This window comes from Pimephales promelas, chromosome 5 (assembly GCF_988280905.1).
Source record: "Pimephales promelas chromosome 5, fPimPro1.hap1.1, whole genome shotgun sequence".
NCBI lineage: Eukaryota > Metazoa > Chordata > Actinopteri > Cypriniformes > Leuciscidae > Pimephales > Pimephales promelas.
The window spans coordinates 8,515,992-8,543,114 of NC_142773.1; the positions used below are offsets into that span (position 1 = coordinate 8,515,992).

Here is a 27,123-nt window from a genome sequence, read left to right on the forward strand (position 1 = left end):
AAGAAATTGAAACTCTGCATACCCAAATTTGCAAAAACATCCTAAAAGTGAACAGAGCGACACCAAACAACTCATGCAGAGCTGAATTAGGACCATACCCCCCTATTGATCAGCATCCAGAAAAGAGCTATAAATTTCTACCAGCACCTAAAGCACAGTGACCCGAGCTCATACCAGGCCGAAGCCCTGCGACTGAGTGACCACAGTCTGGCCGTGGAGAGAGGACGGCACCGGCAGAGACTGTGTTCACTGTGCTCTCAGAGAGAGGTGGAGACAGAAGAACACTTCCTCATTCACTGTGATCATTATCACAGCATTAGATAGGACTATTTCTCTAGATTCCAACAACTAGATCCAAATTTTATGGCATTGCCAAATTCAGAAAAATTTATTCATATTTTTGGGAGAAAACTCTAGCTCAATCACAACAGCAGCAAACTATGTAACAGCCTGCCACAAATTATGAGAGTCAGAATGTTGGTTCAAAACTGTGTTTTTTGTTTGTTTGTGCCAATAAAGCTCATTTGAATTTGAATTTGAGAGAGAGAGAGAGAGAGAGAGAGAGAGAGAGAGAGACGTTGAAATAATGAGACAGAAAAGCATGTGTGTCAATATTATTATTTATTTATTAACTTCGTTTTAATTAATTCGTTCATTATTGTTTTCCATAATTGACAGTAGATAACCCAATAAATGAAACACACAAAGCACTTTTTTACAAGTAGGCCAATCAATAATTATTTATTTGTTATATTATCTGGAATATTTATGAAATTACGTGCAGCAGGACTATTAATTTATTTATATAGCCTATTCAGTTTAATTTTCTATTTAGCCTATTATAGATAGGACTATACTTTATTTATTAAAATTAAACTGTATGTGTCCATTGATTGTGAAGTTAGACATCGAAAATTGCAGATCAAGCGCAAGGGGCTGCATGTCTTCTCTTGTTATGAATTGTATCCTATTTTCCGTTAACTACGCGCAGTGATATGGAACTGTAATGCGGTTCAAACTTGCCTGAAACTACTTTAGCCGTGAAAATAATTGCACACCTTTAGAACGTTCTCAACCAATCAGAATCAAGCGTTCAACAGCCCTGTAGTATAATTGATTTGAATATCCCCAACTGAGCAAGCCAAAGGCGACAGTGGCAAGGAACTGAAAAACTCCATCAGGTGACCCGATGGAGGAAAAAAAACCTTGGGAGAACCCAGGCTCAGTCGGGGGCCAGTTCTCCTCTGGCGTTTATGAACTAGAGGCCGAATTTACAGTAACTGTCACGTGAAAATGTATATGAATGTTTCTAAATAGACTTTAAACGTGAACCTGTGATAAATTGGTAGTAACAGCCCTGCTGATGACGTTCACATGTGCATTGAGAATTGATTCAATAGTTATGTGCGTTTGAATATATGCGCGCAGGTTTTTAAATTCCCTCATGCCTGAACAAACTACTTGTCTATAAATTTGATACAGATTTTCGAATCACTTCAGGGTAGGGACGCGAAACGAATTCACATCGCTTAATCTGTAGAGTGGGAAAGGGATCCTCCATAGGGAGAGGCTAGTTGGCACTTCAGCACTGCATTGTCATCGTCATCGTGTCCAGGCTAAGGTCATCGCCAGATCTGGATACGGCCTGGATCCGGCATGCTGCGGGAAAACCTCGGGATAAACAAAGACACTAAAATTAGCATAGATGCCATTCTTCTAATGATGTAACGATTATTGTAGCATTGATTGTAACATGATTATTGTAACAGTTTAGTTTTTTTAACAATTTTTAAGACATGTCTTGGAATTAAAAGAAAAAACTTAAGCTTAATTATGGTATAATGCGTGTTGGTGTGGATGGATTTGTAATGGTCATTTGATTTACCCTCAGCACTTCTCTCATTTATCGGTGCAGTGGTCTGGTCTGAGCTGTGATAATGAAGAGACGGCAGCTTCACAAAACTTCCCGTCCTTGTCCTCTTTCTCATCGGCATCTCATTTTCCTCAAATGGTTGATGCTTTTCAGCCGCGTCGACTCAATCTGGATACGACCTGGACAGAGAAACAGAGTACCTGTGCGTAATCCGGTCCAGGGGTCACATTCAGTCCCGCAGCAGACTTGTATGTCCATGTTTTGATCTTCTCCACTCCATTAAATTTGGGTTTTGACAGCAACTGTTTTGGGGAAAAAAATAGTCAAATTTTTAGGGAAAAAATAATTGCCAGTCCAGCAGTTCAATGATCTCTTCAACTTTGGGGCCCCTATTAACAACAGGCCGACCTCTAATGGGACGGGTGTAGGATGACCAGGCTGGAAGAAAGATCATTGTTGGTTGGAGGATTTTTATAAGATTTTAGAATAAAAAATGTTTGTCCAGTTTTGGAAAAATGTTGTTTTCATGATCAAACTTACAATTTTGATGTATTCCATGTTCTTTGACTTTTTGACAATTTTCACTGCCACCTGATTAACAAAACAAAACATTTAGCCCATTACAATTACATTTACAACATGTAAGTTGCACCACATAGCCTAGTGAACATAACATACAATAAAAGGACTTGAAATGGATTGTGAGAGGAAAAAGAATTTGCTAAATTGATAAATGTAAGAAATGACTATACCTCAAGACCATCCGCCAAGCGCTTCCCTTTATAAACCTTGCCGAATTCTCCCACACCAAGCATTTTGCCGATTTTAAACCGGCTCAGAATGTCGTCTGTTAAAAGATTAATGGTATTGTTGACATGAAATGTCAAGCATGGACAGCAGTGAGAGTAATATTTGAGATATGGAAGTAAACTCACCCTCAGTTGTTACGTCCACTCTGTGATCTGGTGCTGGACTGTGGTGGACTGGAGCTGAAGGGGTTTGAACCTGCGGATCTACAGGAGGAACGACTTCAAGACCACTGGATAGAGGTATCTGAAGACCATGATCCTCTAGAGCACAGGCACTGTCCAGTAGAGAATTTCACGTTTCAAATAAATGATGCTTTGGATAAAAAGTGTCAGCTCAATATCTAACTGTTCTGTGTGAAATATATAATAATTACACACTGCATACCCATTATGGTGATTCTTTTGTTAAAATATAACACATGGATTTGTAATGGTCATTTGATTTACCCTCAGCACTTCTCTCATTTATCGGTGCAGTGGTCTGGTCTGAGCTGCGATAATGAAGAGACGGCAGCTTCACAAAACTTCCCGTCCTTGTCCTCTTTCTCATCGGCATCTCATTTTCCTCAAATGGTTGATGCTTTTCAGCCGTGTCGGCTCAATCTGGATACGACCTGGACAGAGAAACAGAGTACCTGTGCGTAATCCGGTCCAGGGGTCACATTCAGTCCCGTAGCAGCCATGTATGTCCATGTTTTGATCTTCTCCACTCCATTAAATTTGGGTTTTGACAGCAACTGTTTTGGGAAAGAATTATTGGAGAAGAAAAATATACATTTCACCTTTCGCCATTATTCAAAGTAACAGAAATACACGTTTTCACTTTCTTGGATTATTTCATTGGCAGGTGGCATGCCAGTTTTCCAGGTATATATGGGATTGCATTAATCTTTCTGAAAATGATGTACAGAGCTCTAATAAACAGAAAACTTCTCTCGCTAGTGGCTGCAGTGGTCTGATCGTCCACTTTCTGACCCTGACCTCAGCTGCTGCTCCGACCTACTCCTCCTCTTCTGTCTCTCCTGACTATCGCTTCCCTTTCTAACAGGTTGATGATAAACATACATTACACATATAAGAGATTTGACCTTGACTTTTCCTGTTTCACAATAAACTAAGAACATATCAAACAAATTGACAAAAAAACTGTCTTCCAAATATTAATATACAGGTGAAACTCGAAAAATTAGAACATTGTGCAAAAGTTCATTTATTTACGTAATTCAACTTAAAAGGTGAAACTAATATATTATAGAGACTCATAACACGAAAAATTAGAACATTGTGCAAAAGTTCATTTATTTACGTAATTCAACTTAAAAGGTGAAACTAATATATTATAGAGACTCATAACACGCAAAGTGAGACATTTCAAGCCTTTATTTGTTGTAATTGTGATGATTATGGATGAAACACCAAATTCAGTTAGAATATTGTGAAAAGGTTTTCATAGCTGTACGCCATAATCATCACAATTATAACAAATAAAGGCTTGAAATATCACACTCTGCATGTTATGAGTCTCTCTATCATATATGTTTGACCTTTTAAGTTGAATTACTGAAATAAATTAACTTTTGCATGATTTTCTAATTTTTTCGAGTTTCACCTGTAAATCCAAATTCATTTCTAGCTTATTAGGGTCATTACCTTAAACCAATTATGGGAAATGATTTCCTCCAAACCAATCCGTTGGGCTGGGTCTTTCTGCAGGAGGCGTCGAATCAGTTTGCAGCAATCTGTGAAGAGACCTTAAACTTTACATCTGCTGTCTTTCTATTAAGCTGTGAGATTAGACTACGCTATACTGTACGGTTAAAAAAAACTGGAACTGGTAACAGCCATATTTTATGAAGCTTTCTGGTTTTGGTGTTACTGTTACTTCTTTGTTTCATTTGTTCTATTTTGGTGATTTGAAATTATTATTGATCATCTTTTTTATAATGAATGCAATTTTACCGTTGGACAAGTGAAACATAGACCAGGTGTTATTCTTAATCCTCAGATGGTCTTTGGCTTCTGGAAAGCGTCCACACAACATTACGAATAAGAGCATTCCCAGAGACCACACAGTAGCTGGTTTACCGTGGTAATTGCCCCTTGTGTGGAACTCAGGTGGACAGTACGGTCTTGTTCCTAGAAAGAGATTTGTCTGATGGTTAAGTTTGAAATCCCATAGCATGTTTTCTCTAGGAGACGATACACGGGGCAACTTATTGAGCAATGTTGCCGTTAACAGGAAACCAGGTGAGATAAAGGGCCCATGACTGATCTAAAGTACCCAGATAGAAATTTGTTGCCCATTCTCAATGAGAAAGCGCCCAAGGAACATCGCTCTGCAACATTGCTCAAAAAAGTTGCCCCGTGTATCAACACTTTCTGTATCCATTAGAGTAAATGAATAATTTAGTTGTTTTTATTCACAATTCTGGAGTTTTAAAAGTGAGAACAATCCATGGCCAAACCAGGCGTGAGGCGACATATTTAGTGAGAATATATTCATCTAAATTTAAAAAATAAAAACTCTTTTCAAACCTTGATTCATAATACATACCACGGAAGTCGTCATAGCCGGACTCTTTCAGGAATCTCCCGCTCCTGAAGTCAATCAGTTTGACCTCGCGTGTTTTTTTGTTGATCAGCAGGTTTTGTAACTTGATGTCGCCGTGGAAAACTCCTCGGTCACAGCACGTCTGAGCAGCCGTTGTTGCCTGCGCCATGATAGTCCGTGCCGTTTCCTCACAGAGGATGCGATTACAATTATTCCAAAAATGAAACACATCTTCGCAGTGTGGGGGACGCTCCAAGACCATGATATATTGGTCAGGCTGGTCCTGCCAGTCCAGCAGTTCAATGATCTCTTTAACTTTGGGGTCCCTATTAGCAGCGGTTAACAGGCCGACCTCTAATGGGACGGGTGTAGGATGACCAGGCTGGAAGAAAGATCATTGTTGATTAGAGGATTTTTATAAGATTTTAGAATAAAAAATGTTTGTCCAGTTTTGGAAAAAATGTTGTTTTCATGCTCAAACTTACAATTGTGATGTATTCCATGCTCTTTGACTTTTTGACAATTTTCACTGCCACCTGATCAACAAAACATTTAGCCCATTACAATTACATTTACAAACATGTAAATTGCACCACATAGCCTAGTGAACATATTATACAATAAAAGGACTTGAAATGGATAGTGAGATGAAAAAGAATTTGCTAAATTGATAAATGTAAGATGACTATACCTCAAGTCCATCCGCCAAGCGCTTCCCTTCATAAACCTTGCCGAATTCTCCCACACCAAGGATTTTGCCGATTTTAAACCGGCTGAGAGTGTCGTCTGTTAAAAGATTAATGGTTATAGTTGACATGAAATGTCAAGCATGGACAGCAGGGAGAGTAATATTTGAGATATGGCAGTAAAACCAATTGTATTGTACAATTGTAGTTTCTTTTTTTAACAAAACTTGTTTAGATATTTAAGACATGTCTTGGAATTAAAGTTTAATTATGGTATAATGTGTGGTGGTGTGGATGGATTTGTAATGGTCATTTGATTTACCCTCAGCACTTCTCTCATTTCTCGGTGCAGTAGCCGCGTCGGTTCTGGATGTTGAGGGGGAGTCGCACACCTGAGCAGGGTAAAAATAATTTGTTATAGGCTGCATTTACACTGCAGGTCTTGATGCCCAAATCCGATTTTCTGACTATATCTGATTTTATTGACAACCCGCTTACATCATCTTTTAAAAGTGACCCATATCCGATTTTTGCATTTACACTATACACTGCTGAAACTACCAAATGCAGACGTTCTGACCCGGGAAATTAAGTAAAACAGCACAAACTTCAATGGATGCAGATGCGAATAAAATTATCCAGTGTTTTTCTTTCCACAATATTTTGAAAAGTCATCAAAACATTGGTCTCGTACGCCGGAGAATAAGAGGAGAGGCACTGTAGCGAGCACTTAAAACGATGCCTCATTTATCTCGTGAAATGTCTTCAAATACAGATTTATTTCTGTAACAACCCTGCATTTTTGCCTGCACTCATCGCCCAAAACACTCAAACGACATGAAACCTCCGCATTGCTCCACTGTGTGTATCCTTTCTTCCATCGCGCCTATAATCGTGCACTTTTTAATGATGTACGTCTCGCATTTACTGGGGAATATCCGATTTGTCTGCTTACATGGCACACGTGAATGCACGTATCCAATTCATATATGATTTATTACCACATATGAGTGAGGCCTGAATCTGATCTGAGAAAATCGGAATCCATGCGTTTTTTCCTGCTTACACGTTCACAGGTCATATCCGATCTGTGCCACATGAGAGGAAGAAATCGGTCACTTAAACCATGCAGTGTAAACGAGACCATAGACTCATAACACGCAAAGTGAGACATTTCAAGTCTTTATTTGTTGTAATTGTGATGATTATGGATGAAACCCAAATTCAGTTAGAATATTGTGAAAAGGTTTTCATAGCTGTACGCCATAATCATCACAATTATAACAAATAAAGGCTTGAAATATCACACTCTGCATGTTATGAGTCTCTCTCATATATTAGTTTGACCTTTTAAGTTGAATTACTGAAATAAATTTTCTAATTTTTCGAGTTCCACCTGTAAATCCAAATTCATTTCTAGCTTGTTAGGGTCATTACCTTAAACCATTTATGGGAAATGATTTCCTCCAAACCAATCCGCCGTCTTGGGTTTTCCCGCAGGAGGCGTCGAATCAGGTGGCAGCAATCTGTGAAGAGACCTTAAACTTTACACCTGCTGTCTTTCTATTAAGCTGTGAGATTAGACTACGCTATACTGTACGGTTAAAAAAAACTGGAACTGGTAACAGCCATATTTTATGAAGCTTTCTGGTTTTGGTGTTACTGTTACTTCTTTGTTTCATTTGTTCTATTTTGGTGATTTGAAATTATAATTGATCATCTTTTTTGTGATGAATGCAATTTTACCTTTTGACAAGTGACGCTCAGACCAGATGTTTTTCTTAATCCTCAGATGGTCTTTGGCTTCTGGAAAGCGTCCACAAACCATCTCGAATAAGAGCATTCCCAGAGACCACACAGTAGCTGGTTTACCGTGGTAATTGCCCCTTTTGTCGAACTCAGGTGGACAGTACAGTCTTGTTCCTAGAAAGAGATTTGTCTGATGGTTAAGCTTGAAATCCCATAGCATGTTTTCTCTAGGTGACGATACACGGGGCAACTTATTGAGCAATGTTGCCGTTAACAGGAAACCAGGTGAGATACAGGGCCCATGACTGATCTAAAGTACCCAGACAGAAATTTGTTGCCCATTCTCAATGAGAAAGCGCCCAAGGAACATCGCTCTGCAACATTGCTCAAAAAAGTTGCCCCGTGTATCAACACTTTCTGTATCCATTAGAGTAAATGAATAATTTAGTTGTTTTTATTCACAATTCTGGAGTTTTAAAAGTGAGATCAATCCATGGCCAAACCAGGCGTGAGGCGACATATTTAGTGAGAACATATTCATCTAAATTTAAAAAATAAAAACTCTTTTCAAACCTTGATTCATAATACATACCACAGAATTCGTCATAGGCGGACTTTTTCAGGAATCTCCCGCACCCGAAGTCAATCAGTTTGACCTCCCGTGTTTTTTTGTTGATCAGCAGGTTTTGTAACTTGATGTCGCTGTGGAAAACTCCTCGGTCACAGCACGTCTGAGCAGCCGTTGTTGCCTGCGCCATGATAGTCCGTGCCGTTTCCTCCCTGAGGATGCGTTTGCGATTATTCCAAAAATGATACACATCTTTGCAGTGTGGGGGACGCTCCAAGACCATGATATATTGGTCAGGCTGGTCCTGCCAGTCCAGCAGTTCAATGATCTCTTTAACTTTGGGGTCCCTATTAACAGCGGTTAACAGGCCGACCTCTAATGGGACGGGTGTAGGATGACCAGGCTGGAAGAAAGATCATTGTTGATTAGAGGATTTTTATAAGATTTTAGAATAAAAAATGTTTGTCCAGTTTTGGGAAAATGTTGTTTTCATGATCAAACTTACAATTCTGACGTATTCCATGTTACTGAACTTTTTGACAAATTTCACTGCCACCTGATCAACAAAACAAAACATTTAGCCCATTACAATTACATTTACAAACATGTAAATTGCACCACATAGCCTAGTGAACATAATATACAATAAAAGGACTTGAAATGGATAGTGAGACGAAAAAGAATTTGCTAAATTGATAAATGTAAGAAATGACTATACCTCAAGTCCATCCGCCAAGCGCTTTCCTTTATAAACCTGGCCGAATCCTCCCTCACCAAGCTTTTTGCCGATTTTAAACCGGCTCAGAATGTCGTCTGTTAAAAGATTAATGGTTATAGTTGACATTCTGTCAAGCATGGACAGCAGTGAGAGTAATATTTGAGATATGGCAGTAAACCAAATTGTATTGTACAATTGTAGTTTTTTTTTTGTTGTTGTTGTTGTTTTTTTGTTTTTTTTACAAATCTTGTTTATATATTTAATAGGGGTGGGAATTGGCAACGATGTGACGATTTGATAGTATCGCGATATTTGGGCCACAATTCAATATTATTGCGATTCTCAATATATATTGTCATACAAGCAATATATTGCGATTCATGTTCCCCATATTATTCAAAGACATCACAAAAATGAGCAAAATAAGACTGCTCAACTCATTTTAATTAAATGTCACATTTAATTCTGTAAACATTATCTTCGACTGAAGTGCAAAAACTTGTTCTTGAACATTCAGGACACAGGACAGGACGTAATTATTCTCTGAATAGGAGAGGAGACCTCGCTCTCACATGAATGTTGAGCTCCAGGATTGCTACGATAGTCGGTGTTACCGGTGTTCGGGCTTGAGCAAATCATTACTCACAAATTATGCCAAAAAGTCCGTTTTGTCAAATGTCCTCATAAGAGCTGTCTAAAATGATTTAAATAAAGTCTTAAATGGACATTTGTGAGAAAATGGGACGCGTGTCAGATCGCGTCTCTGTCCTGCATTGCAGTATTAACGTGTAACTAGCACACAACGCTCAACGGCTGTCCAGATTCACTCACTCGTTTTCACTCACTCCTTCAAGCGACTAACTTAGGGAATAAGCCTAACTTAGTGAATGATTGTTTAGGGGGCGATTTCGGATTCAACCTATATTCTCAATCAGTGAAAAATAAAGAAACCAGTGAAGAAAATCGGAAAGTAAAACAGATAATTTTACAGTATTGCCTCAGAAAATATCGCGATAGTATACTATGCTGTATCGATTCCCCCCGCCCCCCTAATATTTAAGACATGTCTTGGAATTAAAAGAAAAAAAAACTTAAGTATAATTATGGTATAAGGCGTGGTCGTGTGGATGGATTTGTAATGGTCATTTGATTTAACTTACCCTCAGCACTTCTCTCATTTCTCGGTGCAGTAGCCGCGTCGGTTCTGGATGTTGAGGGGGAGGAGTCGCACTGAGCGAGGGGCTTTGCCATGATAACAGTCGTCCAGTTGGGTAACTTTATCAAATAAACTGCAAAACAAACAACGAAGACTGACTGTAGTAGGTTATGTGTTTCACACGGCTGAACTAAGTTAACTGGCAAACACAACACAAAGAACCATGACAACGCTCAACTTCTTTATGACGTCATTTTCGAACGCGCTTGTTGAGACTGAAGCTGAACTTGTCATTGCCTACATTGTTCACAGCGGGGAAAATGTATTGTTTTCTATTCTAATGTTTCTACATAAAACACATTGTCCTTTCACTTCATAATAAAAAACAATATTTCTAGTATTATTTTATAACAATATTTTTTTATTTAAAGTCAGAATAATTTAGGGTTTGACTTTGACAGGATTAATAAGAGAACAACCATTGAAAAATGTCTTAAGATAATTTGGTGACATATCAGGAAAAGTGGAAAATTTATTTAAATCCTAGATTACGCATATATAAAATATAATGGACCGCTTGCACTGAACTTCACGATCTTCCGTGTGGAAATAATACATATCACTTTTGGTTATGTTTACTTTCAATGTACTGCAGTCAATGAGTTGAACAAACGCCACCTAAAACATATATATAAAAATATGTATAAATAAAGAGTGACGTAGGCGTGCGAGAGATCACTTCCGGCGCATGCGCAGACCGAAGCGCCTGTGCCTTCAGATCACTTGGACGTGGCTGTGGTTACAAGAGGTAAAAAAAACCGATATAAACACTGTTTGTTTTCTCACACAAACCGCTCGTTTCGTGTCTTAGGCCATCAATGTGTACTTACATTTACAAGTCTTTAAATCATGTTTAATTTGGACTTCTCTGTGCATGCTCTTTGAGGTGGACCCCATAGATCTCCATTATATGACTGACAGACAAGAACAGTTTTACCTAAAAATGTCAAAATTGAAAATACTGCAGAGACACCATATTGGATGCCCTTGAGGTAATCTATAAACATATCAAAAATTAATTTCAAAGTGAACTATCCCTTTAATATTCAAAGAAGTTGACTGTCATTCTCCTCTACGCTGCGTGCGTTCTGGTCGTAGGCACCTCGCGAGCATTCATTCATTCATTCATTCAACTATTACCAATGCACACAAGAAATACTTTTTATTAGTCAAATTCATTAAAAAAAAAAATTCAAGTATAGAATATAGGTAGGCTAAAAGAAAAATACTGAACGAGATGACACATGACTGCTGCAGGTTAGTGGATAAATATAGTTAGCCTATTTATTCAGAATGGAACAGTTGGAAAGAAAATATATTTATAGGAACATTTCAGCAGGCTCAAGATAATTAATACAGAGATCATTATTCATTGTTTTAATCAATTGGCATCCATAAAACATAGTGATAATCTGCATTCTCATGTATGGACCATAGACAGTATAAGAAGTGGACAGAGCATCTCATTGGAACTCAATTGAGACAAGTGAAGCCCACTTTTAGCGATTTTTTTAGCACTTCCGTTCCTGACGCGCAGACTCAAACCGACTCAAACAGAGCTTGACGATGTAGATGTGACGTGAGCAACCCGTCTGTCTTCTAGTGGCTGTGGCATGAGAAATCTGAACCATTCCCTTCTGAAACTTGCAGAGGCAGAGAGTGTGAGTAGGAGCTGTCCATGAGCTAGGAGAAGGAGAAACTTTTGCTAGGTATTCGGATTAATTATTTTGTTATTTTAGGCGCTTTTCCACTGCATAGTACGGTACGGTTCGGTTCAGTACGTCTCACTTGTGGTGCTTTTCCACTGCATGGTACGGTACAGTACGGTTCGCTTCAGGTCGCTTTAAATGGTACCTCGTCTGTTGAGGTTCCAAGCGTACCGTACCGGTACTAAAATGTGACGTGAAACACTGCAGATCACTGATTGGTTAGACAGAATCGTCACTACCAGCGTCACTAGCGTTATTGGATTTGCGACACGAGACACGAGACACTTTTTTTGTCAGTATTTTTGTTTTGCTGCCATCAGCCTCATCTTAAACACATTTTTCCGTCTAGCAGTTAAAAACAACCACATACCGAGAATCAGGAACACCATCCCCTCGATAGTCTCCATTGTTCCTGTGTTGTGGGTTTGAAAATGTGGCGCTTTTAAGATGATGTCATGGCAGTAGAGGCGCGCGCAAATAACGATCAGCCCCACACACTTTGAAGGGGTACTACTGCAGTGGAAACGCAAAGCGATCCGAACTGTTCCGCGCCTAGTCGAAGTGTACTGAGCCGAACCGTACCGTACTATGCAGTGGAAAAGCGCCATTTGCCTCCACGTTTCCCCGATTGACCACAAGTATCTCCTCCTGTCCATACGGTAATCTCTCTACTGTACTGAAATAACAAACACATGACCAATTGCAGGTAAGTAAACAAAAATAAATACAGCACAAACAAATAATATATTGTTCCTAAATTGGGTCTTATGTTATTAAATTAAAGATACTCACTGACGAGGCCCCATGACCGAACAAAAGATGAATTGGATAGATATCATTTTTACTACAACGTGCTTCTTCAACATGTCCTCAACTACAGTACAACAGGAAATGATCCCACCCACAAGAAGTCTAAATTACAAAATAAAACCCACACCTTCAAAATAAAAGTATTCTACATTAAACAGTCTCTTGTAACTTTTTTAATTACACCACAGACGCCAAAATGAATGGGAGTCAATGGAAATGCTAACTCAAGTGAAGTTCTGCTACAAGATGGCGGCACCCAGCCGGCTTCAACTTCCGGTCGATGGATTACCCCCTTGGTATGGACGTGCGATGAACACTCTATCCGGAAACTCCCGATATGTAATAAGTAGAAGTGGTTGTGCAAATAGTGGATTGCTTTACATCTATTCATTTTAATGTATACCATAGATCAATCAATGATATCATTGTTATTTTTTTTTTATTTTTGGCAAGGTATACACTCCTAGTAGGCTACTAGAAAAATCCACCATTGCAGTGCAGGGGTGGTAGCGAAATCACTTTTTTCAACTCATGTAGTAACTAACCCCCTAAAATAAATTCCGTTTTTGAAATCTGGTGTATCTGGTTTAGGATCATTCTAGAGATATTAGCATTATTCTATAATATGGTGCTTGATATCATTGGAAAGGGGACCTAACCTTTTAGGCTTTCATTTAAGCTCAGTACTGAATCTGTTCAAACACAGAGGTCACATTAGGGGAGAGTGGGGCTCGTTGGGTCAAGGGTTGGTTGGCACACAGTTCAATTCCAGTACATTAGAGGGCGATGCCACAAAAATCTGACATTAAAATGACTGCTTTTGTGAAAAATAGGCTAACCATTGCGTCATCACTACGCAACTTTCTGTCACACAATAGAGACATTACCATATGGAGGAGAAGCTCGCAGGCAATCTTTTACTGTCTATGAGGCAATCGGGGGGACATGGAGGCATAAAGTCAAGGAGAAGCCTTATGCTGTCTATGGGAGAAGCCAGGGCCGGCGCGTCCATATAGGCGAACTAGGCAATTGCCTAGAGTGGCGCTTTTGTAAGAGCGGCAAAATTTGTGCCAACCGGGAATGAACAATTCACAAACTAGGTTATTTATATGATTTACTGAGCTGCGGCCGCCCCGCTCTCACGAGTCATGACTGCCGGCGAGGGCGAGCCCGAGCCCCTGCACTCACGAGTCATTTTACTGACTCTCTGAGACATTCGAGTCATTTCGTTTATTTAAGTGGCTTTAAATGTTATAATTTTAACAGCCAAATTTCCCGATCACATCCACATCCATAATGCAGTAAAAAATGATTTACAGGGAACATAAATGATTAGCTACTTTACTTTCCGAGTCTTACGTTCATTTGTCACGTGGCATACGCAATAAACAGATCGTTCATGAATCACCTATCTGGGACTAATGTAGCAGGATGTTGAAACGAAATATGGCAGATTGTTGTTATTATTATGATAATATTTATGTGATAATAAAAGAGCGCGCCAGGAGCGTTCACAGCCAAGGAGACCGACGTTCTTGTCATGGCCGTAAAAGACAGAAGGTGACGTTGTATGGAGGTAAGTTTTGTCCTTATAGTACATCTGTTTTGCCAAACAGGTCTGATCCATCATTACTACAATTAGCCTGAAAAATTTGGGTAGCCTAAATGTGTAAGCTAGAAGTGTTAATATTTTTCCTTGTTATAATGTATGATTTGCAAAAATAAAAACTGCTGCATCTGTGTTGGTGAGAGAATCAAAGTGTGTGCGCCTTGTGCAACCGCTACATTATGGCCAAGCATGCGCCCTTAAAATAGCATTATGAACAACGTGCAACGCGCCACTGACTTTAGGCTAGGTTTTTTCGCGTTATATGTATATGGCATGGCATGGGGGGGCGGCAAAATTGTTTTTCGCCTAGATCGGCAGAAGTGTACGCACCGGTCCTGGGAGAAGCCCATAGATAGAGAGTCCATAAAAGCAACGGGACAAAATATTTCAACGTTTTTGGCTTGGCACAGCTACTAGAAGATTTACTACTGTCAGACTGTCGTCACCATAGATATCTATATATAGTTTCATACTGTAAGAAAAAATGAAGTGGACGTCGAAGATCTCAAAAATGAAGTTTATTTACAGAATAGCAGTGGCAAGGCACACGAAGCACCTTGGGTTCACCGGCGTCAGAATGAACCCCGAGCTCATCCCAGCGCAAACATTTTATACAGTCTTACATCTGTCTTCCCTCTCAGCATGTAAATGAAGCTTTCTCTTAAATGTAAATCAAGACAAACAGATTCGTCTTCTCTATCAGCGTGGAGCTGAAACTCTGTCTTTAAATGTAAATTGAAGAGAACGAGACAAGTGGTGCCTCCATGTCTATGTCTTTGTTATTCCAAACTCTGTCTTTAAATGTAAATCGAAGAGAACGATACAAGTGTTAGACTGATACGGTCAAATGTTTAAAGGTGATAATATCTCTCAGAAACTCCCTAATCAAGATGGTTCTTGAATACCCACTGTCTTTCCCACTCTATAGGTGATAACCATGACTCTGTGATTTTGTTTAAGATTGTAAGGAATTGATTCTATGATAAATAAGCTCTTTCAAGTGAAGGAACATTTCAATATAATCTATATTGGAGTGGAAGTTTGATCGGAGCAGACTGTAATTTCTTACAATACATACAAAAAAAGTGAGGTCTGTATGCAAAAGTGATGTGATTTGTGTAATTAACCCAAAATTATGTGTTTTGTGGCTCACTATATTGTGTGATTTTATTTAATTTTATTATTTGCCCTATGTTTTGTAACTATTAGCTTAAGTCCCTAATGCATCTCTCTTGCTTGTGCATCAACTGGTCAACAAGTTAAGATCGGGTTTTATTCCGTCCATACAGCAATACACTTTTAGAAGCAGTATTTCTTACAGCATTTCAAAGGTTCCTTCTGAGGTGACTGTATAAGGTTTTCAATCCCCTCATCTCACTCTCCAAGGCTTAGCGATGCATCCTCGTTATTTTTCCAATTATTTAAAACATTAATATAAGTTAGCGATAACAAAGGCACAACCATCTATACATTTCTATTCTTGCACCAATCCTCTTCTCAGCACTGTATGCCAGTGTGGTTTAGACCCTGCCATTTATACCAGTCACTCCATCCACAGTGGAGCAGGTTACAGCCATTAGGGCGCAGGTCTTCATCAGCATACCAACGTCATGTAATGCCAGAAATTAAAGAGATTCTCGTCCAAAAAGCTGAGTTTGAAATTAAAGATATTCTAACCCAGAATGAGTTTCTTTGCCCTTAAAATTAGCTTATCTAAACAAATGTGCCTCTAAGCATTAGCAGTGGGAGTCACAATTTGATTAAAAACTGATTCTTGATTGTGCATGTGGTTCCCAAACCCAAGTCTCAACGAGATTTGGGTCTGGCGTTAGCCAGGCTAATAGTCAGTAATTTACAGAATTACAGTAATGAGCAAAGGTAGAAACTAAAAGTACACATGGTAATTCACACAAATACATTGAGGGGCTAATCCTGCCTCTCTCAAGCATTAGGCCACAAGTTTTTAGCCTTTCAGCTGAAATTGTTTGAAAATCAGCAGTGTGTGAAAGGCACAAGGCTGAAATTTATTCTGTTTTGAATGTGCAGTTCACAGTTTTGACAGCAGTGTGTTAGCATTCAGACAAAGTGCTGTAAATCCACCGTGTTGTGCAGGTTGTGGTTACAGTCATGGGATAAGTGTGTAGAGTTTTGAAAACTGTGTTCAAGCAATGAAACACTAACTACCCAGATAGCAAACTGACATTGAATCAACGTGGAAATATGACATCGAAACAACGTTGATCTGACATTGTTTTGCTCATCGAATTAACGTTGAACCAACGTCAGACACGTCATTCTTTCAAAAGTAACGGAAAATCAACTTGAAATCAACGCGTTGTTTCAACGTTATGAAAGTATACCAGTTTTCGATTTTCATTTAGCTTTGAAGAATGCCGCGTCTGACGTTGGTTCAACGTTAATTCGATGAGCAAAATCAACGTTGTTTCAATGTCATGAGAGACGTCGTTTCCACGTTGATTCAATGTCAGTTTGCTGTCTGGGTAGAGTTTGGTCCGCATGAACGGCTGCTGTGCAGACTGGAGTTAGAGTTTTGCACATGAAGCTCCAGTTGTGCTCACTGTCGTTTAGCAATAAAAAAAACTGTAATAAGTCTTGAAAAAAATCTCACCAAATTAAATGTAAACCTTGAAATTTATTGTTTTCTTTCCCATTTTAGTCAACCAAATATTATAAAACAAATGTCACACATTTACAATTAAACACAATTTTAAAATTTACAATTTTACAAAATTAAAAAAAAAAAATACAGAAATTGAATAATCAAATGTACAGAATATAAATTAATTCATAATAAAGATACAAAAGTGATTCAGTCTAAACCAGTTCCCTTTATAATTAAACTACCAACTCAGACAGCAACAGTTTATTTGCAGACTGTCCCTTTAAAAACGAACGCATGGATCCAATATATTGTTACACAACTGATTTGTTCCTAATTGTTTGTGTTTGCATAGTACTGTGTTTATGCGAATACTCCACACGACGTGCATTTTGACGTCATTGTATGTATATCCGATCTGAGAGGCGGCATCTGTGCTCGAGCTACGGTTATTAGTCAGTCAGCTTGAGCACAGCATTGATTCATTTTTCACTGCATATTTTTCACACCACTTCCTTCCTGGGAAGGGCAAGCTATGCTGCCCCCAGCATCTGCGCATTTCAGTGGGTCTATAATGAACTATAATGCAACAAGAACAACCGAGAACCAAGGCCTTGGAAGATGCAGGATGGAACCAGAAGTACGGGAGTGCACTGGGAGGGCTGTAAGTGGATGGGGATGGCATTGTTGTTCTCCAACTCACTCATGGTAAAGGCTGAGCCACTCAGCCACAGCGCATTGTCAATTTCTGTGCCAGGGTGCAACATGTTTCTCCTGCTGGCATCAGGCAGAACAGATGCTCTGCTCCTGGCAGCAGCATGGCCTCAGGTAAGGCAAGGATGACACGGCGAAGAGCATTTCCAAAAGGACTATTGGCCAGAGTCCCACCATCACTGGTCTTTCCATAACTACCAACATCTATGATGCGGAAGCAGCAGGGGCGATTCTAGGATTTTTCTTTTAGGGGGGCTAAGCCCTCAATGACGAGCAGTGACAGACCAATGGGCTCAGATGAACACACAAACACACACACAATTTCCTCTCTTTTTGACGTGCGCTCTGCTCGGCACCACTGTGGATTTAAGATGAAGAACGTGCTGAATCTGATTAAAACAAGACTGAAGCGAACACGAATTTGTGTAGCATATTAATCACACATTTTTAGAGGGGCTGGGCATAAATTTAGGGGCTGAAGCCCCCCTAAAAAGGGCCTAGTGACGCCCCTGGGAAGCAGTATTTGGCATCTACAACTGCCAAAAGGACAATAGAGTATGTCCCTTTGTAGTTGTAGAATAGTGACCCAGAGTTGTTTGGAGCCTGGATCACTACATGCTTCTTATCAATAGATCCTACAAAGTTTGGAAAATTCCAGCGAAGGTAGAACTCTGCTGCAATTTCCTAACAATTTTCTGTGGTGGGCACAGGCATGTACTCTTCCACCAGCGAGTCCCAAATGGCCTTTGCCACTTCGGCCACAATGCAAGCCACAGTGCTGTGTCCAGCCCGGTAGCTGAAGGCAATACTGCAGAAAGAGTCCACTATTGCAAGGAATCTGTAAAAATGTGAAAAATGCAATTCGCCTTTGGCTAAGCCCCGCCCCCCTTAGTTACTGTTGCTACATCCGTCAAACTTCATCTGCGCTCTGCATGGCTTATGCTGTAACAGCTCTTCCTGCTGGAATGTTATCAAACTTTTATAAAGCAGCAAATACAGTGTCCGATAGAAGTAGGTAAAAGGGGCTGCAATATGCATTCGAAGGCTATATTCAAGACATACAAACGCAAGAAACAACAAGGCATCCAAAATAGAGGCAAAAGTATAACAACCGGTATGAGAACCGCAATCATAACCTAAAACATTATAAAACGGTCTAACTAGTATAACTTCACACTCACAGTAAGGTTAGAAGTAAAAAAGATGTGCTTGTTGATCTTTGCGGGGTTTAGCTGACTGAGGACATCCACACAGTTTAATCCAAAGACGACACTTGTCAGGATTTTACTTCTGTTTTGGGAAGGGAAAAAACGGACACTCCCCTTCAACCTCTCTGGGAAACGCGTATCTGTGTTACAAATGGCCGAGGCACAACGTTTAACCATATTTTGGATGAAACTACGACGGTAATAGCCTGCCGAGACCAAAAATATGAGACGCCTGTGTTGAAAGTCAATGGAGCGCTGAGAAAAAGTGTCCGACCTCTGTGGGAGCTCGTTCTTGGCTGCGCTGTGATTGGTCAATCTACATTCTAGGGCATGGCTTAGCCAAAGGTGAATTATCAAATAAGAAATTCATATGTATAACATGTTGAGCTATTATGGTCTCGGTCTGTAGGGGTCTTGTCTGGGTGCCGCAGCTCAGTGTGGTGCTCTCTCTGGTGCTCCGCTCGGGGCTCTAGATGAGCTGTGCGCTGGGGCGTAGTTTGCTGGAGTGTTTCTCGATAGATTGACTGGGTTGGGCTGGTTCTGCTCCACCTGGGGCTGGTCTGGTTGGTCCTGTTTAGAGTGACATCTTTGGTTTTTATAAAGGTGGACGTGGTCATATAGACATTCAGTGTCCAGGTCTGAATGATGGGCCAGGTTGACGGTTCTGGGGAGATCAGAGAAGAAAATGAGGTTGCAGACTTCTCCTGTTTTGAACAGGTCTGCAAACAGAGTCTCAGGGTTGTTTGACTGAAGTTTCTGCTTAAAGGTTTTTCTTGCGGTGTCAGATTTCACCTCAGAGGGGTACTGTATGGTGGTGAGGGGGGAGCTCATCTGCATATGGCAGTGGGCTGATTGCAGCTGCTGCTCTGATTGGCTGATTCTCTCTGCCTCAGTTAAATTGATACATTGTGTGGGCTAGCCATAGCTTTAGCTTTTTTAGCATTTCTAGCTTATTGAAATATAAAAGATCAATTTTATGCCCTTAAATTTTGGGGAAAATAAGCAAACAAACTATAAAAGGGTTTCCAGTGCAGCTTTGGTCGTACTCACTGCTTCTTCCTCTGTGAATTGGTGGTTCTTTTCCGGTTTTAAGCTTTCCTTCCAATTTTACAGCAGGCCTGTTGCTAGAAGTCTGATCTTCTGATCCGCTGTGTTGATTAATTGTGTTTAAAAGCAAAAATGTTGTATTTTCTGTTTTTGCTGTTGTTTGTGCTTTGTTCTATAGTAAATGAACTGAATTAACCAAATACTGAGTCTGTATCTTTCGTCTGTATCGTTGAAAAGTCTGCAAAATTGTTTTGGGAAAATGAGGACAAGTTAAACTAGACCACTGTTTGTCTCCCCATATTAATTAAAGGGGGGGCGGGGGGGCATCTTTGCATGATTGTGTTTATGGGGTGCAATATACCATGTATTCGTGGTTTTTCTTTTTTTAAAAGTCTTATTTTTCATAAATTTCACCTTTATTGTCAGCCGCGCTCTCCTCTGTCCTTGAACGAGCGGTTCACTTCCTGATTCTATGAAACCACTCCCCCAGAAACAGGCAGTGGGCTCAGATTGGTTAGTTTGGGCCAGTGTGTTGTGATTGGCTAAACTGTCGCTCACGTTGTCCGAAAGGTTAACGCCCATTACCTTTACAGGCGAAACGTGCATGACATGAGCTCCGGTCCAGATGTAAATAAGGTAAATAATAGTGTCGAACTGCAGTATCACAGAACCTCACCACACACGGCTCTTACTAAACGTTTCTGAATGATAATTTGCTTCATTTTTTAACTTTATGCACGTTTGTTTTACACAGCATCTGACTGGCAACAATAGCAACTGACTGGCTACTAATGTTATACTCAAACAGCGTTGGCATTAGTTTACATTCTTGATCAAATCGAAAATAACTTCATAAAATATATATACTGTACATGAAAAATATATTTACAACATTAATACTTATACAAAATTCAGGTCCATAATGTTTGTACGCGTTTGTCGTATACACAAAATAGCATAACTAGTAGCCTAGTGGCTATAAAGCCAGCGCTGGCATTTGAAAAAATAAAACACAGGGCAACATCAGGAATTATACATGCAAATACATTTAAAATGATGAAGTCTTAGCCTACTTACAGATTGTGGCCCAACAACTGCTGCCTCTGGTTTTAAAGTTGGAACTGCTTCATGTTTTAGTAACAGTTTCTTGTTGAATCCGGTGTTGAACTCGTGGAGATTCTGGAATCTGTCTTCCGTAAATGCGCAGCACCGAGAGCTAGATTACGATCATCATTTTCAGGAACATAATCAAACATAAATTGTATCCATTGTTGACAAGTACAGCGTCCGCGGGAAGCCCGAAACACAGAAGACCTGACAGCTGCCTGAATGAACACAACACACTTGACGAGCCGCAGAAATATGCGCATGCCCTTTTCTGCAAATGTGTGGGTTAGTGACGTCTAAAACCCAGCTGTAGTCCCAATCGAGTTGTTTTTGTAGGCATTCAACTTCCTGATTTTAAAAAGATGATATCTCTGTTTACAATGAACTTTCAGCGCTGCAACTTTACAGATACTGTTCATGCACCAACAGCAACATTACACACTATTTAAAATGAAAAAAGTGAAATCGCAATCAACCCCCCCTTTAAAACTAAAATGACCAACTGGTTACCAACACACGACACGACGTTGCCAGTTACTTACAAAGTTATGTCGTGACAACCAATCTGGGAATTTCACTTTTCTGGTTGCCACGACGTTTCGGGTTACCAGATTACGTTGCAGTTACGTAACAGTCACATATTTGTGTTAGCTGGGCATGTTGCGGTGCAGGAGCAACACCTGCTGTAGTGCTTTCACATATTATGATGTGTTTGCAGTGAATAACTGATCCGCGACTGTAACACAAACACATGCTTACTCTTTTTTTACTCTTTTTTTGCGCATCACCCAAAATGTCTATTTTGTGCAGCCACTGTGCACAAAAGTTGGTGTTTTTCAGGAAGCAGTGGAAGCTCAAATGGCTGTTAGCGACTAGCAGACCAAAGTGCCACTCAGCAGTGCTCCTAACGCACCATGTTAACAGGTTAGGGCTTTCACTTTTCACATCGTTCCAGGTGCGGTACCTATAACAGCAGCACAGTGATCGTTTTCACACCGAGTCTAGTTTTGCTGTGCTGCAAACGAATTACAGTGACACCGCATGTTTCATGGTCAAAATGATAAAGATTGACCTGAAAATCTAGTAATTTAGATCCAACTACAGTTCTTATGCTACGTTCACACCGGACGCGAATAGCGCGTCAAATTTGTGTCTACCACATCTAGTTTGACGCTTGACCACTTTGTGTTAATTCGCGTGTCAAGAGTGAAAAACTGACGTTCGTATAATCAGTTGGAAGCGAAATTTACGCGCGTCAGAATCGAAATTTTTTCGAATTTTTTATGTTGACCGAGCATTCATCGAGAGATTCACCGCACTGTATTTGCTCTGGAGAGCTAGAACAGTGGCGTGGGGAACATTGTCGCCATGTTTGTTTCCACCGGACCCTTCGGAGGCGAACTGTTTGGCGTGTTTCACCATTTGCTCGCTCAATTTGCTCGCTCGCTCCAAACAAAGCTTGTCAATTCGGAAATTGACAAACTTTGTTTACAAATGCCCCAAGCAAAGATATCCCATCAATTTTATAAACCCAGCCAGTAAAATCACAATGAACACATCCAAAATTATTTAACATAGCCTATATAACAACGGCAAAGCGTCTAATAAACAAAATTATTCACGAACTAAATCCGGCACAATTTGCGTATTTTCAAAATCTCAAAACAGATGTCACATCCCGAACCGCACATCAATTGGCTGCCGACTGCATTTTTCACTTGATATATGCATAAAGTCAAGAACTGGCCAACCTTTTTGACGCTTTCGGACACTCTCAATGCTTTCTCTGGTTCGCTGTCAGTCCCATAATGCAATGCCCGAGCGTGAAGCTTGACTTCCATAAGAATGAATTGAAAACACTCTCTCCGCTCGCTCGAACTCTTTTTTTTTTTTCGTACAACAGCACCACTCATCTTGTTTGTTTATTAGCGGAGTTTATTAGCGGAGTTAGTTTATTATTCTGACAATAGTGGAAGTTCGTCACGTACAGTAGTGCACGTAGCCTAATGAAGCCGAATGAAGGATTCAGCTCACTCATTAAGACGGTAACTTCATAGTAACAATGTTAAAAAGTAAAATGCTATTATAATGCAATTATAATTTGCTGTGGAAATCCATACATGTCATGTCTGAGCAGAATTAAACGTAGCCTATTTGTAAATCCAAAGATGGATTTTATTGATAGTGACTTCATTTTATTGGTAATAATACAGTGTCTGGTTGAATTTATGATTAAATTTAAGAAATCTGACATAAAAGGACTCATGACAATAATAATAAACTAATAGAGCACATCCTGGATTGTATTGTACTCTAATGGCTATTGAATATTACTGCTAAACTTTGACTAGGCTAGGCATGACATACTAAATCATGGCTTGGCATATTAATTGCATTTGAATTTTCGTGTATTTTGTGCTTCATAATGATGCTATAGTTGAGGTCATTTGTAGTGGTAATGGTATTAAGCCCAAACATGACTACAGTGATAGCTTTGTGCACATATTGATTATATATTTAAGGTTCTTTAGGTTCTATTTATCTGATGTAACTGTGGCACGGCAAGCTGAAAATGCGTGATTTCCTAGTTTTTTTGTAAACATCATTAGCACTATGAATGGGAGCAATGGAGCAGCAAGAATTATAAAGAGGCAGAGTCAAGGGTCAGTTCCTTTCCATCAATGACAAATTTCACATGGAGATGAATTTGAAGAGGTTCAGATTATTCACACGATGACACAAAAGCACAAGGGAGAAAACTGCTAATTTATTTGACATAATATCCTATTACTGCTCAAGTTGCCTGAAACAGTTCACAATGGGCCTACAGTAAATAATCTTTATGGGATGGCGTAGGATTTCTTCATATGGATTTGGGAGCTTTTTAATAATTGTTAAAAAAAATGATAAAATTAACTTTTTGCTTTATTCTCAATTAAATCATTCATTCTTTGAATGGTTTGTTATTGTGCCAGTTGTGGTCAGACCGGTATTGGTGATCTGTATTTCATATATTCTGTGAGAAGATTGTAAAAAAACAAAAACACCATAAGGAACAGGATTTATGGAGTAAGTAAAAATAGGAATAATATGTTTAATAAAAAAAGATGGTTTTTTTATGTGTTCACTTATTGAGAGTAACTTTTAGATGTGTTTTTCTTTTTAAGAGGACCATATCACAGTTTTAGAAATCAGACTATATAATAACAACAAATTCTAATGAAAGGTACGGTAGGATTAAAACACTCAATAAAAACATGACATCACTGCAAAAGACAACGGAAAACGAGACTGCAACCATCTGTTACATTTTTGGATTAGAGTTTATATGTTTATATGTCATGTCAAATCACATGTCAGTGATGTCGCTGTTCTGCTTTGAAAACAGGGCTTTAGAAATACATTACAATAAAGGTGACCAATCATTGTGAACTCATTGTGACCCTGTAGGCCTTTTATTTGAATACATATATACTTAAATATTATATATAGAAATATATATATATATATATATATATATATATAGAGAGAGAGAGAGAGAGAGAGAGAGAGAGAGAGAGAGAGAGAGAGAGAGTATGACACTGATGTTTGTATAAGTTTAGGCATCTGATCCTGTCTTTAATGGTGGACTAATAACATTATCAGGCGAGAGTGATTCACTGACCACTGTCTGCAACCCTTCAGGAGAACAAACTAGCCTACTGTCCTCACAGTTCACACACATTGTGCTACATTACACCATTACACACATAACAAACGTGTTTTGAAAAGCACGGACTGTGAAAAGCACTACACAGATAAAAGAGTGGGCATCTGTTATGCGTAACGGTGGGCTTCTGATTCCCCATTCCCACTTAATCCTCTCCCATCCCCCTTCACTCATCCCCGCATTATCCTCCGTGCATTTGAATTATTTTGTCACGGGGGTCTCTATCTCTCTCTCTCCTCCCACCCCATCGCCCCATTTCTCTTCATAGCTGATTATTCTGTCTGAGAGGATATGTTAGATCTGTCTAGCGTCACTGCGAGTGCTTTCATCGGTTTCGAGGGTTAGGTTGAGGCTGCTGAACACATGCAGATGTCCACAAACTGGATTTATAACTCATGATTTGGCCATGGGAGCTGTCACACCGATGATTGTTGGAATAAACGCGACTCATTGGCAGTAATCGCGACGCGTGTCGATAGGTGAGTGTGTAAAGCGATTTACAGGTGCGCTGTTTCACTTACAGGCATGAACTTTTAAAAAATTAACTCTTTATCTTGGTATGTTTTCTTTGAGCTTCATTTCTGACAATCACATTTAAAGCGACTGAGTTCGTTGTAATACACTGGGGTTCCCCGAATAAAACTGAAATGTGAGGAAATATTAAAAACATACATCGTGTTTATCAGAGCTATTGTTAATTAATTGCTTGAAATGTTTCAGGAGAAACATGAAACATTGCATAACTTTCGATTTTATTAGCCTCATGTAGCCTCAATTTAAGTAGGCTGTGCACATTTACTATTACTTCAGCAAATATTCAGTTGCCTAAAGCATTACAAATGGTGTTCTTCAGATGATGTGTGATCCTTGTTCTGATGTCATATTATAAATCAGTAAGTCTGTACAGGATTGGTGATTGTGGTCAAGCCAGCTGCTATAACAAACCCTAAATCTCCATATGCATCATTAAACAATTATGTGAAGCATTGCTGTCCAATTCAAGGGAAAAAAAAACATATTTTTGGTCACACTTCAGTGTACAATTATTGTAACATTGTTTTTATTGAGTTATACAGCTATTATGACTTCTGCCCAATAAACTCTTTATTAATAGTTAATAAGGCAGAACTTTAAATGTAGGTATTGTGTGGATTAAGAGATGTGGATTGAGGTCATGCATTAATAAAGGCATTAATATGTGTTTTATAAGTACTATTAAGCAGCCAGTATCCTAGTAATATGCATGCTAATAAACTTAATAGTCAGAATTTGACCCTAACCTGAAGTCTTACCATATATACACTCACCTAAAGGATTATTAGGAACACCTGTTCAATTTCTCATTAATGCAATTATCTAATCAACCAATCACACGGCATCTGCTTCAATGCCTTTAGAGGTGTGGTCCTGGTCAAAGAACGTATATTGACAAGAAGTGAAAGCCAATAGAACGTTCCATTGCAACACCAGCGCCCAGCAGCAGCCCTACGCTTCCGCCATTTCGGGGTGAAAGCGACTCGACAGTCATATAACATTACATATATTTAGTCCCGTGCAGAGATAATTTTTAGTTTGAAATAATTAGGCTAGGTGATTATTTAACTCACAACAGTTAACTTTATAGCAGTTAAAAAGAAGTTGCTACTTAACCGGGCTTTTACCCCCACATAACTTGAGACAGGGAAGTTCAAGGATTTAATTCATTATATTACTCTCCACATTAAGTGTGATAGGTAAGAATAAAGTGATATCAGTTCATAAAGTTATAATAACATTAGACCGTTTCCCAGAGGTACACATAACGTTACTTACAAAAATAAGTTATCAATGAAATAAATTAATTCAGCAAATAAATGTTGTACTTAATGTAAATGTTTGACAGTAAATATATAACAGCAATAGAATAGCTTACAGTAAACAGTTTTTTTTTTTGCAGTACTAGCCTATCTTATATTAATGACCGTTAAAGCAAGACCATGTAAACAAACATAAAAACCCAGCCAATGACCAAAGTGGCAATTAGTTATAGGATAACTGACACAGTGCATCAATGATCATCATGTTTGTAGCATGATCCAGGGGATTAAAACGTCCAAAATATATTTCAGGCCTAGTGGAGTTGGTAACTAATAATAGTAGTAAAAGTGTAAAGTTGCATACAATGGAAATACTAACTAATGCAAGAAAAAACTACCTCAAAAAACTGTTATCAGTGCTGTTGTCCAGTAACTCCAGTTGGAATTTTCACCCCGGTATGGCGGCCGCACCGAAGCGCTATCTAGTGGCTGTTACCAAAAAAGCATCAGAGTTTCGCCTCTTGTTCTTCTATACTCTTTGTCCTGGTCAAGACAATCTCCTGGATTCCAAACTGAATTTCAGAATGGGAAAGAAAGGGGATTTAAGCAATTTTGAGCGTGGCA

General features: G+C 39.2%; 2 protein-coding genes across 7 annotated transcripts in view; one reads left to right on the forward strand and one right to left on the reverse strand.

Annotated features, from left to right (window-relative positions):
• Positions 1 to 607: 607 nt before the first annotated feature.
• On the reverse strand, positions 608 to 12,901 carry LOC120467467 (serine/threonine-protein kinase pim-2). Of its 5 annotated transcripts, none has more exons than XM_089130912.1 (14): positions 12,672 to 12,899; positions 12,462 to 12,555; positions 10,115 to 10,243; positions 8,955 to 9,049; positions 8,742 to 8,792; positions 8,261 to 8,639; positions 7,666 to 7,842; positions 7,357 to 7,445; positions 3,130 to 3,419; positions 2,809 to 2,957; positions 2,626 to 2,720; positions 2,414 to 2,464; positions 1,886 to 2,175; positions 608 to 1,659 (listed from the first exon to the last, which is right to left on the reverse strand). In XM_089130912.1, the coding sequence occupies exons 3-9, from the start codon at positions 10,203 to 10,205 to the stop codon at positions 3,267 to 3,269; spliced, it is 1,035 nt and encodes a 344-aa protein (XP_088987038.1). In that variant the 5' UTR covers positions 10,206 to 10,243; positions 12,462 to 12,555; positions 12,672 to 12,899; the 3' UTR covers positions 608 to 1,659; positions 1,886 to 2,175; positions 2,414 to 2,464; positions 2,626 to 2,720; positions 2,809 to 2,957; positions 3,130 to 3,266. The 5 variants fall into 5 exon arrangements, with proteins under 5 accessions (XP_088987038.1, XP_088987037.1, XP_088987039.1 ...); XM_089130911.1 differs by having other exon boundaries at positions 608 to 1,671; XM_089130913.1 differs by lacking the exon at positions 12,462 to 12,555 and having other exon boundaries at positions 608 to 1,671.
• An 11,987-nt stretch (positions 12,902 to 24,888) lies between these two features.
• The window catches only part of dab1b (DAB adaptor protein 1b), a 49,948-nt gene continuing 47,713 nt past the window's right edge, over positions 24,889 to 27,123 (forward strand). For both annotated transcript variants that reach the window (XM_089130917.1, XM_089130918.1), the window contains exon 1: positions 24,889 to 25,182. The gene's annotated coding sequence lies outside the window, so the exon portion shown is untranslated. The remainder of the gene's footprint in view (positions 25,183 to 27,123) is intronic.

Excerpts from the sequence above, each read along its gene's own strand:
- LOC120467467 (XM_089130914.1), bottom strand. The coding sequence starts at position 10,205 with ATGGCAAAGCCCCTCGCTCAGTGCGACTCCTCCCCCTCAACATCCAGA. Across the intron at positions 8,640-8,741 it reads ACATGGAATACGTCAGAATT|CCTGGTCATCCTACACCCGT; the intron begins GTAAGTTTGATC and ends TCTTTCTTCCAG. Across the intron at positions 7,843-8,260 it reads CGCCTATGACGAATTCTGTG|GAACAAGACTGTACTGTCCA; the intron begins GTATGTATTATG and ends ATCTCTTTCTAG.